This window comes from Anopheles funestus, chromosome X, assembly GCF_943734845.2.
Source record: "Anopheles funestus chromosome X, idAnoFuneDA-416_04, whole genome shotgun sequence".
In the NCBI taxonomy this organism is placed as follows: domain Eukaryota; kingdom Metazoa; phylum Arthropoda; class Insecta; order Diptera; family Culicidae; genus Anopheles; species Anopheles funestus.
The window spans coordinates 2,439,077-2,452,500 of record NC_064597.1 but is presented as its reverse complement, the minus strand read 5'-3'; the positions used below and the strand labels follow the sequence as shown (position 1 = coordinate 2,452,500).

Sequence of the window (13,424 nt, the reverse complement as noted above, 5' to 3'; positions counted from 1 at the left end):
TATTTTTCCAACGTACTGCCCGCTTACGAACTGCTTAAGAGAGCTGTAGAAAGAGATTACTTTTAAACTTAAATTAAATTATCGTGCCTACATTTAGGCGTCTATCTATCCTTGTTAGTTCGTACAAAATACCGGCCGCAGCCTGAAAGTATGCAATGGTTGCCATAAAACACCTCAGCAGCATCTCTTAAGCATCTTTGCAAGTGGCAATACTTTCTCTTTATCTATCACATTTAGTTTCGTTCTCTTTCGCGCATCCCGCTCCATCTTTCACTGTCGTACGCCATCTTCTCACCACCATGTAAAGGAATTAATTATATTTATACATTCAATTTTTAACCTATTTAAAAAAACCCAAATTAAGCACTGAACGGTGCGAAAAAAAGCGAAACATCCCACCGAGCCCGGCTCCGAACCGTTCTAAACACGTTTTGTGTCATACGTTCCATACGCTTCCTTCACACAGGTGTCGTGCTTTTCTCGTCGGCCGTGTACTTTGCCGAGGCGGGCACCGAAATGTCCTTTTTCAAGTCGATACCGGACGCGTTCTGGTGGGCGGTCGTCACGATGACCACGGTCGGTTACGGCGACATGAGGTACGGCTGTGTTCGCATCCGCATCAATCGGGGTTCGGATCGGTGATGCATCAGAGGCAAAATTCAAACAAACCAAATTTTGCAAAAAAATCAAAACAAACTATCCACGATTTTTTTTCTTTCACTTATGTCTGTCTGTCTGTCTGTCTGTCTGTCTGTCTGTCCTCTGTCACCTCAATCCGTACCGCGAACATTTTCCCCATCTCTTTTACGATTCGCGTTACTTTACTTTTATTTACTGCTTTGATTACCTTGTATTGTTTCTTTCTTTAGTTTTGATTCCACTTTTTCAAAATCTATTCGATTTCTTTCTTTTTTTTCGATTGATTTTTGTTTTCTTGTTTTTACTTTCCTTTGTTTCTCTTTTCGTTCGCGGCTCTGAAGCTCTGAACACCCTCTGTTCCCGTTGTTACCCCAAACACCGTTGCTATCGTTGTGTGTTGTTGACGTTTGTTGTTTTCTTGTCATTGTTGTTGTTTGTTGTTGTTGTCGTTGTTGTCAATGTTGTTGTTTTTTTTCTGTATTACTTAGCTTAGGTACGAATTGGTACGATATTTGCCGATGTGCGTTATGTCTCCGGTCGTTTGTTCAATCAACTTTTGTTTTCATTTCTTCATCTCCCTTTATTTTCACCATATCGTGATGAAATGTCTACTCTTTCTATCTACCTGAAACAAAACAAAAAAAAACAGATTTAAAAGCAATAACCGATGTTAAATTAAGTAATAATATTAGTTCCTTGGTTTGCCGGTAGCAATCTCCTACAGCTAACGTATTTTACCGATAGAGGCTGATAACAAAATAGAGAGAAAAAAACAACCACCACCTTACATTTATCCTTCTTGGTCACACTGCCTTATGCCTTACTCCCTCATTCGCACCCCTACATTGATCGGTAATGAAATGAAAGGAAAAAAAACGGAGTGACGAGGGATTACAGATTGGAAAATTCATCATTCGGAAGGGCAACAAAAAAAACCACCCCAACTCAGTGTAATTCATCGCCCATTCCGCTGGGCGAGTGTGTGCAGAGAAAGATGGCGGAACTGTTGGGAAAATGGAAACGGGTGGATGGGGGGGAAAATCGGTGCAAAACACGCAGGAAAACCGCCCCCAACAGCAAAACCACTGCACACACTTTGCACAACGGTAATGGCAGCTGCTAATAGTGCAAATCGAACCGGACCAGAATGTCAGCTGCAAAGCTCAAAATTTTCATTTTTCCCCTTATCGGTGCGCAATTGTGCAAAATGGCCGTGTAGCGATTCGTAATGATCCCGTTCTGTTACATCTTCAACCCCGCCCCGCCACACCCCTTTATCCATTTTCTCTCTTTCTATCTCTCTCTCTCTATATATATACATTTTTCTCTCTCTCTTTTTCTACCTCTATCCCTCTCTATCTCTCTCTCTTTCTTCACCGCATCATTCGCATCCATAATGGTTCACTTCTAAGAAAGAAGGGGTGTGAGGGTGTGGGGAGGGGAAGGGGGATGGTTTGCATTTTCCCACCCGATTCGATTCACCCATCGCCCTTTTTACATCAGTGTTTAGCCGTTTATTGTTTTTTGGTGCCTGATTGGGGTTAGCATTTTGGCAAAGATGGTTTCGTTCGCAAAATTGTGTTCTTTTTGCCGCTTCTTTTCTTCAACTCATTCTCACAAACAACAGCAACAAAAAATGGTGGAATTATGGTTTCGCCCGACCATACAGTTCGGCACACTAACAATTGTAATCGATACATCCACACATGTATGTATGTGAATGTGTGTGTGCCTGTACGCGTATGTGTATGTGTGTTTATGTGTTTCTTATTACCATCAGTAACAAAAACATCAGTAAATCCTGTCAGGTTTGGTCGGTTAAAAGCACGCTTTATTTGTTTGTTTTGTTTTTTTTTCTTCTTCCGTACATGTAAAATTAAAACTGTGAGAATTTATCTGTTTAGTAAAAGAAAAAAGCCTAAAGAAGAAGAGAAAAAAAGCAACGAAAGTTTCAAACCATCCTGACAAATTGGCACCCAATTATTTGGCTGTGAATATGTGTGTTCCGCCTAACACTCTACTCTACCCCTACCTAGACGTGTCGAAACCGTCCCATTACTACCGAAAAAATACCAATTTCAACCATTTGCCACCAAATCTCGATATATTTCACGAGCAATCTGGTTTTGTTTTTCCTTCTTCCTATTTGTTTATCCGTTGGTGATTTTCGCAGCTTCATTCGCGGCATTCTCCTCTCACAGTGATTGGCAAAATGAAGAACAAAGGCAAACCACCCACACAGTGCCAGGGCGCACAAACACAAATCGAAAATTGGCATTCAATAGAGAGAAAGAGAAAAAAAACACGCGCACACACACACACACAAAACAATGTTAAATGGAGGGCAAAATTCCAGTGGAAAAATAAATCTTTATTCAGTTTTGTTTGTGCATTGTGTGTGTGCTCCTTTATTATCATGTCGCTCGCTCTAATTCCTTCTGTCTCTCTGTCTCTCTATTTATCCCGTTTACAAAATCATTCTTTTGTTGTCCATCCATCTCTGTGCCTGTGTGTGTGGCTGTGTGAATGTATTCCAATCGTTCCATTTCCTTATTTCTTCCCAAAAAGCGCCCAAGAAATAAATGAGATCATTTCACGTTGTGTCTTTTCGATTGCATTTTTCCACCCCTTTCTCTGATCATACCCTCTTCTCGTGCCCTAACCCCCGTTTTTCGATCACCACCACACAAACACAACCACCTTTTCCTCTTTCTCTCACACCCACACACACACACACGACTAGAAGCAATTAGAAAGCTAATTAATCTTCGATTGCAAACCGAACGGAAATGAATGTTGTGTCGACTGGGGGCGATGCGTTTGCCGGTAGATGGCGTTCCACCTCATTCCACTGTCACGTTAGTAGCTGGTAGCGTTAGTTTTTTGGTGTACCGTTACAAATTAGCCGTGAAGGAGACTTTTGCTTGATTTTTATTCCCCCTCCCCATAAACCACCGTGTTTTTGATATCAACTTGGTAGCTTAAAATTTTAATAGTGAAAACAAATACTACTAGACATAATAACATGAACATTATGTAAAATAATTTGATTTAAATTACAAAAAAAATTATAGCAACATTAACTCTGCATGGTATAAAAATGAGGACGAGAGAAATTCATCTATTTTCCATCCAATTGTCACCATTTGCTAGGATGGCATTTGTAACAAAAAGTTTGAATTTTCAACGTCAAAACTTTGTGTTTTTGTATCTCTCGCTCTCTTCTCCTCCCTCGTTTTCTAACCCCCGACAGCCAAAAAAATTAATTAAAATGTTTGATGCAATTCGTTACCCATTCTCCTATTCGCACTCACGTTGTGTGCACATCTAACGCATCATATACTAATTGGACATGCATTTTGTTTTTTATGTTTTTTTTATATTCTTTTCCATTTTCCCTATTTTCCTTTCTACCTTTTGTACTGCAAGACACAAAAAAAACACCACAAAAAAAGAAACAATACCCTTGTTCCATGTAACTACAAGCTTTCATTTTCAGGAGTGGTTAATTAATAGACCACCCACTTTAACGTATAAATACAATGTTTTTGCCTCTTCTTGTTCAGATTTTTTTGTTTTGTTTCTGCGTTCGTACCGGTTCTGCAAGTTCTGCAAACATTCGCGCCTGAAATTAGAACAAATCGGGTTCCCCCTCCCCCTTCCCCCCTTTCTTTCCGTACGGACAATACACATTTCTGGAATTGTTGGGGAAATGTACCACAAATATCAAAACAAAAAACTAATCACAGTGTCCAGTACATTCATACCTGGGCATAAGCTTCGTACTGCATTGCTTGACTATTGGTGTTTTTTTTTCTTCTTGTTTTTCGTCATTTTTACCGTACGGCAGCGAGATTTCCTGCTTTTCGTATCCCTTTCGCTGGTGGTTTCATTTTGGAAATTTCCTTTCCTTCTTCTTCTTCTACTTCTTCTTCTTCTTCTAGTTTGTATAGAAAACAAAAATCCAAAAATGTGAAAATAAAATAGGAAAGGTATTGTTCACTTCACCGGTTAGCTGTTGGATAGCTCTTTTACCTTCAGTTTTGGTTTTACTTGGACATCTGGTTCTGCAATGTGGTACATCGTTTGTTTGTGCCCCTCGTCAATATTCTTTTATCCTTACGAGAGGCGATAGAGAGCAAAAAAAAAACGACCAACAAACGCCCTCTATCGGGCCATGTTCTATGTTGCGTTCGGTAGTTTTTTCTTCAATGTTTTTTTTATTCTCCGTTTGAAATTCAGGCCATTCACTAAGGTTTAGAGAAGAGTTGAGGTTCTGTTTTTTTTCTTCTTTTTTTTATTTTTACATCTGGCTTCATTTCTTCTTCTCTTCACCAATCTTTCTTACTCTTTTCCTTATTTTCTCTCGCGCTCTCTCTTTCTTTCGCTGTCTATTCCTTCACTCGACATCTTTCACCGAGTTCATATTGTTGTGTGTATCTTCCAGAATTTCTTCCGTACACCTGTACATCATTCCCTTTTACATGAACCGCACCGTTTACCATCCAACTGCTTCCATTTTCCTTATTTCTCCGTCACACAAATCACCCCAAGCCCAACACCACCCTCTTCCTCGACCCCCAATCCAACCCGTTTTCCATTTGAGCAGTTTCATTCTTGCCGTAACCTCACGCTGATGAGGTGGGTATGAGAGAAAGCTTCGGACGTATCCCGGACAGCCATAGAATGTATTAAAAAGCCGCTATTAATAGCTTCCGTTTCCCCGCCCCCACCGTTCGGACCACGTGCAATATTAACTATTTTTGGGTTGGGCGGGCGGTGAAGGGGGAAGGGGAAGGGTGCAGAGTAGACACGGTTTCCTTTCCGCAACACCGTTCCCTTCGGAACACGGATATGTTCCTCTGTATAACCCAACAAGCATAATGGTGGTCTGTCTCTTATTCAGTGCTCTCCCTGCTTTTCTGCAAAAGCTCAACCTTCATTTAGGCCAAGAACAGGAGGGAGAGACAAACCATATACACACGCACACACAGATACATAAAAAAATACATAGTTACGGTCATATTCAAGAAAAAAAAGAAGGGAGCTAAATACACAAATAGTGCATGGTAATATACGCAATACGCGGCAACAGCGAACGAGGGGCGCGTTCGGGTGGTAAACATAATCGAAATTAATTGTTAAGAGTCGCACCATCCGTTGATGCTAATTATTTGATTCCGTTTTGCTAAGACTGCGCTGGTAATGAGATCCATTTGTGCTTTATTGTAACGGACCCTACCTAACCTGCATTTGTTTAATCAGATGTATTAAATCAGTATTAATTTGTATTAAAAGAGCAGCTTGTACACGCAATGCTCTTGAAATAGGATTTCTATTTATTTTTATTTCAGCCAATTTCAAATGCAAAAATTTATTTGCAGACAAAAAAGCATACCATTGCTATGCAAATTGCATACATCGAAGCGTTTTAATGCGAATGTGCTGAAAACAGTGTGCCTACATTTAGGCGCATTATGCACTCGTAAGCATTCAGTATTAGATCATCTTCCACAAAACAGGGTGATAAAAGTTAACGTTAAGCATACGTTTACGAGGCGCAACGTTTCTGATGTGTTTTTGGTGGGCCTGGGCAGTAAATTTAATTTTGTGTTCTTTTTTGTTTCCTTTATAAAGTAACAGAAGAAGAAGATTAAAAAAAACTAAACCCAGAAGTTCTGATCACACTAAAACAACGGCTGTTCTTTCTTTCTTTCTTTTTATCTCTTTCTTTCTCTTTCTCTCTTTCTCTCACTCTTTATCTCTCTCTCTCTCTCTTCTACATCCCGATATATTGAATATTGCAGGCGTTGTACTCTTCTCATCGGCGGTATATTTTGCGGAAGCAGGAAGCGAAAATTCATTCTTCAAGTCCATACCAGATGCATTTTGGTGGGCTGTAGTTACCATGACTACTGTCGGATATGGTGACATGACGTATGATATTTTCTCTTGTTTACCTTCTGTTTTGTTTTGTTTTACTCTTACTACAAAACCCAACCCTTTTTATTTCCTCCCCCCAACACACGACCCGTTTCCTTCCCAAGCTACACGATAATGTGTTCTTCCACTACAGTTTTTGTTTCTGTCTCTACCTAGTCTACCCAATTTCACACATTTGCTAACAGAAAGCTTCCAAATGCATTTTGCGCAGCGCATCACACGCGATTACATTGTTTGTATCCTTTCGTTTTTTTTTTTGCGCCATGAACCGCTCTTTTTACACGTTTTGTGTTCTGCTCGATACGATGCCATTGTTTCATTCTTCGTTTGTTTCTGTTTTTTTCATTTCATGGTGTTATGTTTTTTTTTTTCAAACTACTAATACACTTCATACAGGTGATTTTTTTTTACTGATTTCTTTTTTTCCTTCCACTTATATCTTTTGTATTTCACACGTGCACACATTTTCAAGTTGCTTTTGACGTTTAACAACAAAAACCAAAAAACAAAACAAAAAACTCCCGATACTAGTGTTTTTTTCAAACACTCACGTTACACCTTTTCACTAGCGTTACATCAAACCCGAAAAACATTCACTGCAAAACAAAACAAAAAAACATTTAACAATAGCACTTTCGTACAAAACCACATAACTGGTACATTTGTTCCGTTTTTTAAAAAAAACCTTTGTGGAAACCGTTATCCAACGATCCAATCGTTTTATTTCATTTTTTTGTTTTTTACTCGTTTTTGTTACCGTTTCCATGTTTTGAACAGACACACGCAACAAATTCTTACACACGTATCGCATCAAGCTCAATTACCATCACACGAATCAGCCTTCGCATAGTACCGCGCGCTCATGAACGTTGACTTTACTTCTACCCCTTTCCCCTTTTCATTAATCATGTTCGTTGTTGCATCGCTTCGGTCCCAATAATAATAAAAAAGCGCTTCACTAAAGCGACAGAGAGAGACACCCGTATTTTCCGTGGTAATTTGTACTCCACATTGCACCCGCCTGCCATATTTACTGCACTATATACCATCCATTTTAATAAACACGCCACCCCATTCCATACAGACACGTTGCGACGTGCTTCGGTTGTGTGAGTGAGCATCTGTATCATCTCATGTAATCTGTGCGTAGAGATTAAAAAATGGTCAAGATACCATCATATCCATCGTTGTGTAAAGATACCAAAAGCAAAAGTATGAACAAATTTACAGAACGTTCGTAAAGTCGACAGAATTTGGCAATTGAAATCAATTTTTCATTTCTAAACGCGACTCACACACCCACAATCACACACACACACACACACACACACACACACGCATATATATATATTTACATATATTTAAACATACCAACAGACCTACCCATTCGCACAATCACACTGCCGACAGCAATTCCTTCACGGCGATCGATCGGGATCGTCGCATTAGCAACGACCGATGGGGAGTCGCTGGTCGTTCCCTATCTTGCCAGAGGTACCATAGGCATAGGCACATACTATAGGGTATGGTATAGTGATGTAGAGCCGCTCGCATATTAGACCTGCCCTTGTTTAACAGTGTAATAGAGCCGATTCACACATGCAAACGGGCGCGTCACGAAACGCGGGGAAAAGTGCAACAAGCGAACATTCCCACCCGTAGAGAATAGTACGATTGAATTGTACCGAATGTCGTTCGGTTTGCTCGTGCTTTGTAGATAGGAGCTTGCGATTAGCCACCACCATCAACAGGCATCCTCCATCATGTTCTTCCACCCTTCACAACCAGCATGTGTGCGTGTTGCATCCTTCATCCTTCATCTAATCAGCTTGGAACATGGAATCGGTCACACAACACCACCAAACGGAGCAAACTAAGAATGCCACAGACCAGGAATAGAGCCTTGGGTGCGTGACTAGCACACTGCTTTGCTTTGATTGACTTTACCCTGATTTGTTGACGGCGCGTGTGGAAAAGCATTGCCGCAAAACTGCTCGTAAGTTTGCAAAATAAATCGTCCCCGATTTGGGCTTTTTAGCGCCCTAAATCAAGACACAGCAGATGCAACAATTGTGCTGCCTGCAAATACAATTGGAAGTCGAAAATAATACCATACATTGCGTGCTGATGCAAATTGGTAGAGAACGGAATGGAAGAATAATGGCTACACGCGAACGAACTGCAATACAATCGCAACGTCGCCTAAATGTAGGCTATTTGTGCTTATTTGCTTTCTTCACTGTCATCATTGACAGCAGGGAAAATGGTGAACGTGTGAATGTTTATCACCCGGCCGGGCGGAAGGTGTGCTTGACGTAATCACCACCCATACCGACCCCACACCATCAATCGAATAAATGTTTTATTATTATGGGTGTAAACAAAAAGAACAAAAAAAAACGGTAGAACACACTGTTACCCCCTCTGTTGACCTTACAGGCCGGGTTTTTGGGTGGAACAAAAATCCCGATTGAATTGTTTCTATTAGCGCGCTGTACCATTTGTGGCTGAAGCTTTCAAATTTTATTGAATCCAGCGAAACAGGGTAAATATATTGGCAGCTAAAATGGACTGGTCACGCACGTTAGCGGCATACATAGTACAGCGGAACGTCTGCAGCGTATTCGTGCATGGAGAAAGCATTTTTATTCGTACAACAGTGAGAAAGAAAAAAATTAACGCCTAAATGTATACAAAATTGAACTTTAGGGTTTATTAGTGCGAGCGCTCCTAAATGTATGCAATGTTTAGAATAGGTAGCTAGATTGAACGCAGTGCGATAATAAAACAGAGATTGTAAACATTTAAGTGTCAAAAACAAGAATCACACAACCCGAGCGATAGTCTGACTAATAGAGAGAGAGACAACAAAATCCGCATAAATGTTTCCACAATGCATACTTTTAGGCGTAAAGAATAATTTCTTTAGTAGAATAATGAACATACTAAAGTATAGTTACATCACACCCGAACACTACTTCACTAATTACTCATGTCATCAAGCAAATCAATTATAAATCAAGACCACATGAGCATGAAGAAACATCTCAGAAGCTTCATCGGTTGGTAAACATCCAGTTTTCGAATTCCAACATCCATTTCAAACCCGTGTCAAACGGCTTTGTGTGGGTTTTGTTCTCATACGCACTAGATGCCATATGCACACATACGGAGCATGCCTAAAAAGTGACATTTCCGACATTTTGCTATTCAACCGAGAAGTCGACTGCTTAACCATCTATGCTGGATCCACCGTACGGCTATAATGGCGTGGGTCACGAGATCCACACGCTCGTCGCGGCGTCGACCACATCTTATCATGCTCGCTTCCTTTTACGGCACATATTATCACCTTCATTGTCTTCATTAATCCGCACAACCGCCAAACCATGGCTGTATCCTTCCGTCATCCGTTTCCGCCATCTTGACTGTGGTGTAAATCTAGCGTTTACATGCCGCCTCGCTTCCTGCCACTGTGTACACCCCCTCCGTCCCTTCCGCTGCTTTCTGTGCGGAAACTACTTCCTTATTTATAGCCCATACGTACCCATTTTGCATGGTTTAGTGTGGTTCGCACGCTCGAATGTTTGTCTCCGCTGTCACATGTCATCGGCTTGCCTCGTGGCTTTTCACTCGTGCGGCTCGCTGTCGGTGCGAGCGATTAATACCAAATCCCCGTGCATGCGTAGATGTAGATATTCCGGTTTTTTTCTTCGTCTCTCCATTCTTCGACCATTCCGGTGGTGGTCGTTGAAGATGACTGCTGTAAACGGTACTTGCAGATGACACCATATAAACCTTGGTTCGACGTTGTGTTGTAAGCTCTATGCCCTATGTAGTTTGCTTTAATCGCTTAGAATAGTTGCATACCTCATACGCTTTCTGCTCGCTTACTGTGCACTTACATGCTCACATCCACATTCTACATACCGCATACAGACAGCGTCACACACTCACACACACGCCTGCTCAAAACTCAATACGCTCTAATATCTGTCTCACTATCTATGTTCCACCAAGATGCATACAATACGTCCCCAACTAGCTTGTACCTAGCATAATCGCTGCTGAAGCGATCTGAACCAAACAAAACAAAACCGAAAAAGAAAAAAAAACAACCACAACCCCCACTAACGCGGTGTCCCTTTTTCGTTCGTATCAGGCCGGTCGGCGTGTGGGGCAAAATCGTGGGCTCGCTGTGCGCGATTGCCGGTGTACTGACAATCGCACTGCCCGTACCGGTTATCGTCAGCAACTTCAACTACTTCTATCATCGGGAAACGGATCAGGAGGAGATGCAAAGTCAGAACTTCAATCACGTTACCAGCTGTCCGTATCTTCCTGGCACTCTGGGTAAGTGGACGATTTTGTTGTGCGGCTTAGCATAACTTTAGGCGCCTAACTTTATTACTCCCTTCTTTCCTTTCCCTTAGGTCAACATCTAAAGAAAACTTCGTTGTCCGAATCATCGTCCGACATGATGGACCTGGAGGACGGGGTCGAGACAACGCCCGGCCTATTAGGTGAACAAAATCGTATGGTTCCATTTTTAGGAGCGCATCTTACCGATAAACAACAATTGCAGCAGCAGCAACAAAACTGCTGTAAACAACCATCGAACGGTGGAGGTAGTGGTGGTGGTGGTTTAGGTGGTGGTGGTATAGGTGGTGGTGGAGGCGGCGGCGGCGGTGTTGGTGATATCGGTGGAGGCCTCGGTATTGGTGGAGGCAGTGGTGGCGGCGGCGGCGGCGGCGGTGTCGTCGGTGGTGCCGTCGGTGGTGCTGCCGGTGGTGGCGGTGCCGGAAGCATCGGTGGAACGAATAATAATTTACAACAACGCCATAATAGCGCTTTAGCTGTTAGTATCGAAACCGATGTCTGACTACTGGGTATGGCTATTTCTGCTAGTTTATATTATAATTTACCTTTTTTTTATTATAGTTCTGTATTTAGGCTTCCGACGGTGCTCACCGGTAACCGGTACACGGTCGGTACATTCCACTGTTCCTTTGTTCCCTCGGTTCTCGCTCATTTCCTCGTAGTGTGTGACTCTACCTCCCCATTAGATTTCATTCTTAATCATCTGTTGAAATCGTCTCCTGTCGCCGTAGTTTTTATCAAACCTTCCACTATCAAGGTTTCGATTCGCTTGCCCTTCAAAGTCCATATACGGTCCTAACCATACTATCTGTACCGGTCCATCCCTTCCTGTCGATCGTGTACTCTAGCCAGCGAGCACCAGAAGCGGCCTGTAAGTAAAGCATTGCTCCTTCATTATACGCACCTGACCGGAATATGAATACATATGATACAGCTTCAACTACACGTCACTCACACAACCACGCCTACTCACGCGCGCCCTCCCTATTTATTCCCTTGTCTTGTTCGGTACGAAAATAAGCATAGAAAAATTCTATCCAAAATGTTTGGCCAACTTTTTCGAATAATACGTTTTTTGTTTGGTTTTTCTTATGTTTTGAAAATTAGAAATCTATTCGTTTAAGTGCATTCTGAGCCCTAGCAGCATTGCAGCGCTAGCAGCTTAGCTATACCGTGTTCTGCAGCTTCATTTCATACTTGTGCTCATACCGGTTGTTTTTTGGATGCCAGAACAATTAAAAAATCTTGTTTGTAATGGCAGTTGTTTACTTATGTTGGGATGAAATTAGTTTATTAAAAATTAATAAGAAGATTTAAATTTTTTACACCTTTTTGAAACCTGTTTTTCAAATTTTCTACAATATTCACTGTTTTTGGTCTGAATATTCTGTCTACAGCATTTTATTTAAAATTTAAATAAAATTTTAAAATACTTTCCGTACTTAGTGGAAAATTTTTCATACGGTTGTATGTTTGTTTAATACAAAAGTAATTTTGTTACATTCATAGCGCCTAAAAGTATGCAATGTTGCAAACGTTAAGTTCATAACGCAAAGGTTGTGGCTAACATAAAAAAGCTATCCGTTGCAGGCTAGGCTCAGTGCACTTAATGCAATTAAAAAAAAATAACATAAAACTTTTCGTCGTAAATACACAGCCAAGAAACCGAGACGTTGTGTCTTGCTCAATGAAGAGAAGAAAAAATAAAATGCAAATACGAAAAAATAAAAAAAAACCTTCCAGACAAGAAAAGCTCGCACCAATAATATCTCACCCGTAATAGTACTTTAATTCGATCGTTTCGTTTTTTGCTGTTTTTTGCTACCACTTGTTCTTCTTCTTCTGTTTCATATGTTTTTTTTGTACAACACGTTTCAGTTATATATATAAACATATATATGTATAAACATTTATACATAGTTTTGTTCCATAACAATGGCAACCGTTTTACACCACAGCCCCGATCTTTTCTGCCACTTTCTTAATCCCCCCCCTCCCTCTTGCTCACTAGCACGGGAGGTGTTCGCGCACTATATAAATATATAGGCAGGGGGGAGATTCGCAGCCTTTGGATAGAGGGTGTAGAGGGTGAGAATGCTCGTATGCTCGGGACACTACACGGGAATTCTCTCTCCTTCTCTCTCTCCATCTCTTTTGCATTTCTATTTCTTCCACAATATACTCAAACACGTACACATACGCACAGTATACACGTACCGAAGAATTGAATAACGAATCAACTTCTTTTGAAGAAAAAAAATTAAGAAAATACTAAAACAAAAAACAAAAATTACATTATTCAACTATTTACTAGACTATTTGAATACCTCAATATCGCTATACAGTCAGATTGGTCCTTTAAACAAATTAAACACGCACACAAACATATACAAATACATTTAAACAAAAGACGTAAAACGGCCTGGCCTAGTAATAATCCGTTTACAAAATCCTGCGCTGCG

The 13,424-nt window shown here is 40.9% G+C and overlaps 1 protein-coding gene across 3 annotated transcripts in view; it reads left to right on the top strand.

The window, feature by feature from the left end:
- The window catches only part of LOC125766229 (potassium voltage-gated channel protein Shaker), a 126,368-nt gene that overhangs the window by 96,406 nt on the left and 16,538 nt on the right, over positions 1 to 13,424 (top strand). For 2 of the 3 annotated variants that reach the window (XM_049431996.1, XM_049432005.1), the window contains 3 exons: positions 6,447 to 6,576; positions 10,745 to 10,935; positions 11,016 to 11,471. In XM_049431996.1, the coding sequence (XP_049287953.1) occupies positions 6,447 to 6,576; positions 10,745 to 10,935; positions 11,016 to 11,464 (770 nt within the window). In that variant the 3' untranslated portion in view covers positions 11,465 to 11,471. The remainder of the gene's footprint in view (positions 1 to 6,446; positions 6,577 to 10,744; positions 10,936 to 11,015; positions 11,472 to 13,424) is intronic. The other variant, XM_049432014.1, reaches the window with a different exon arrangement.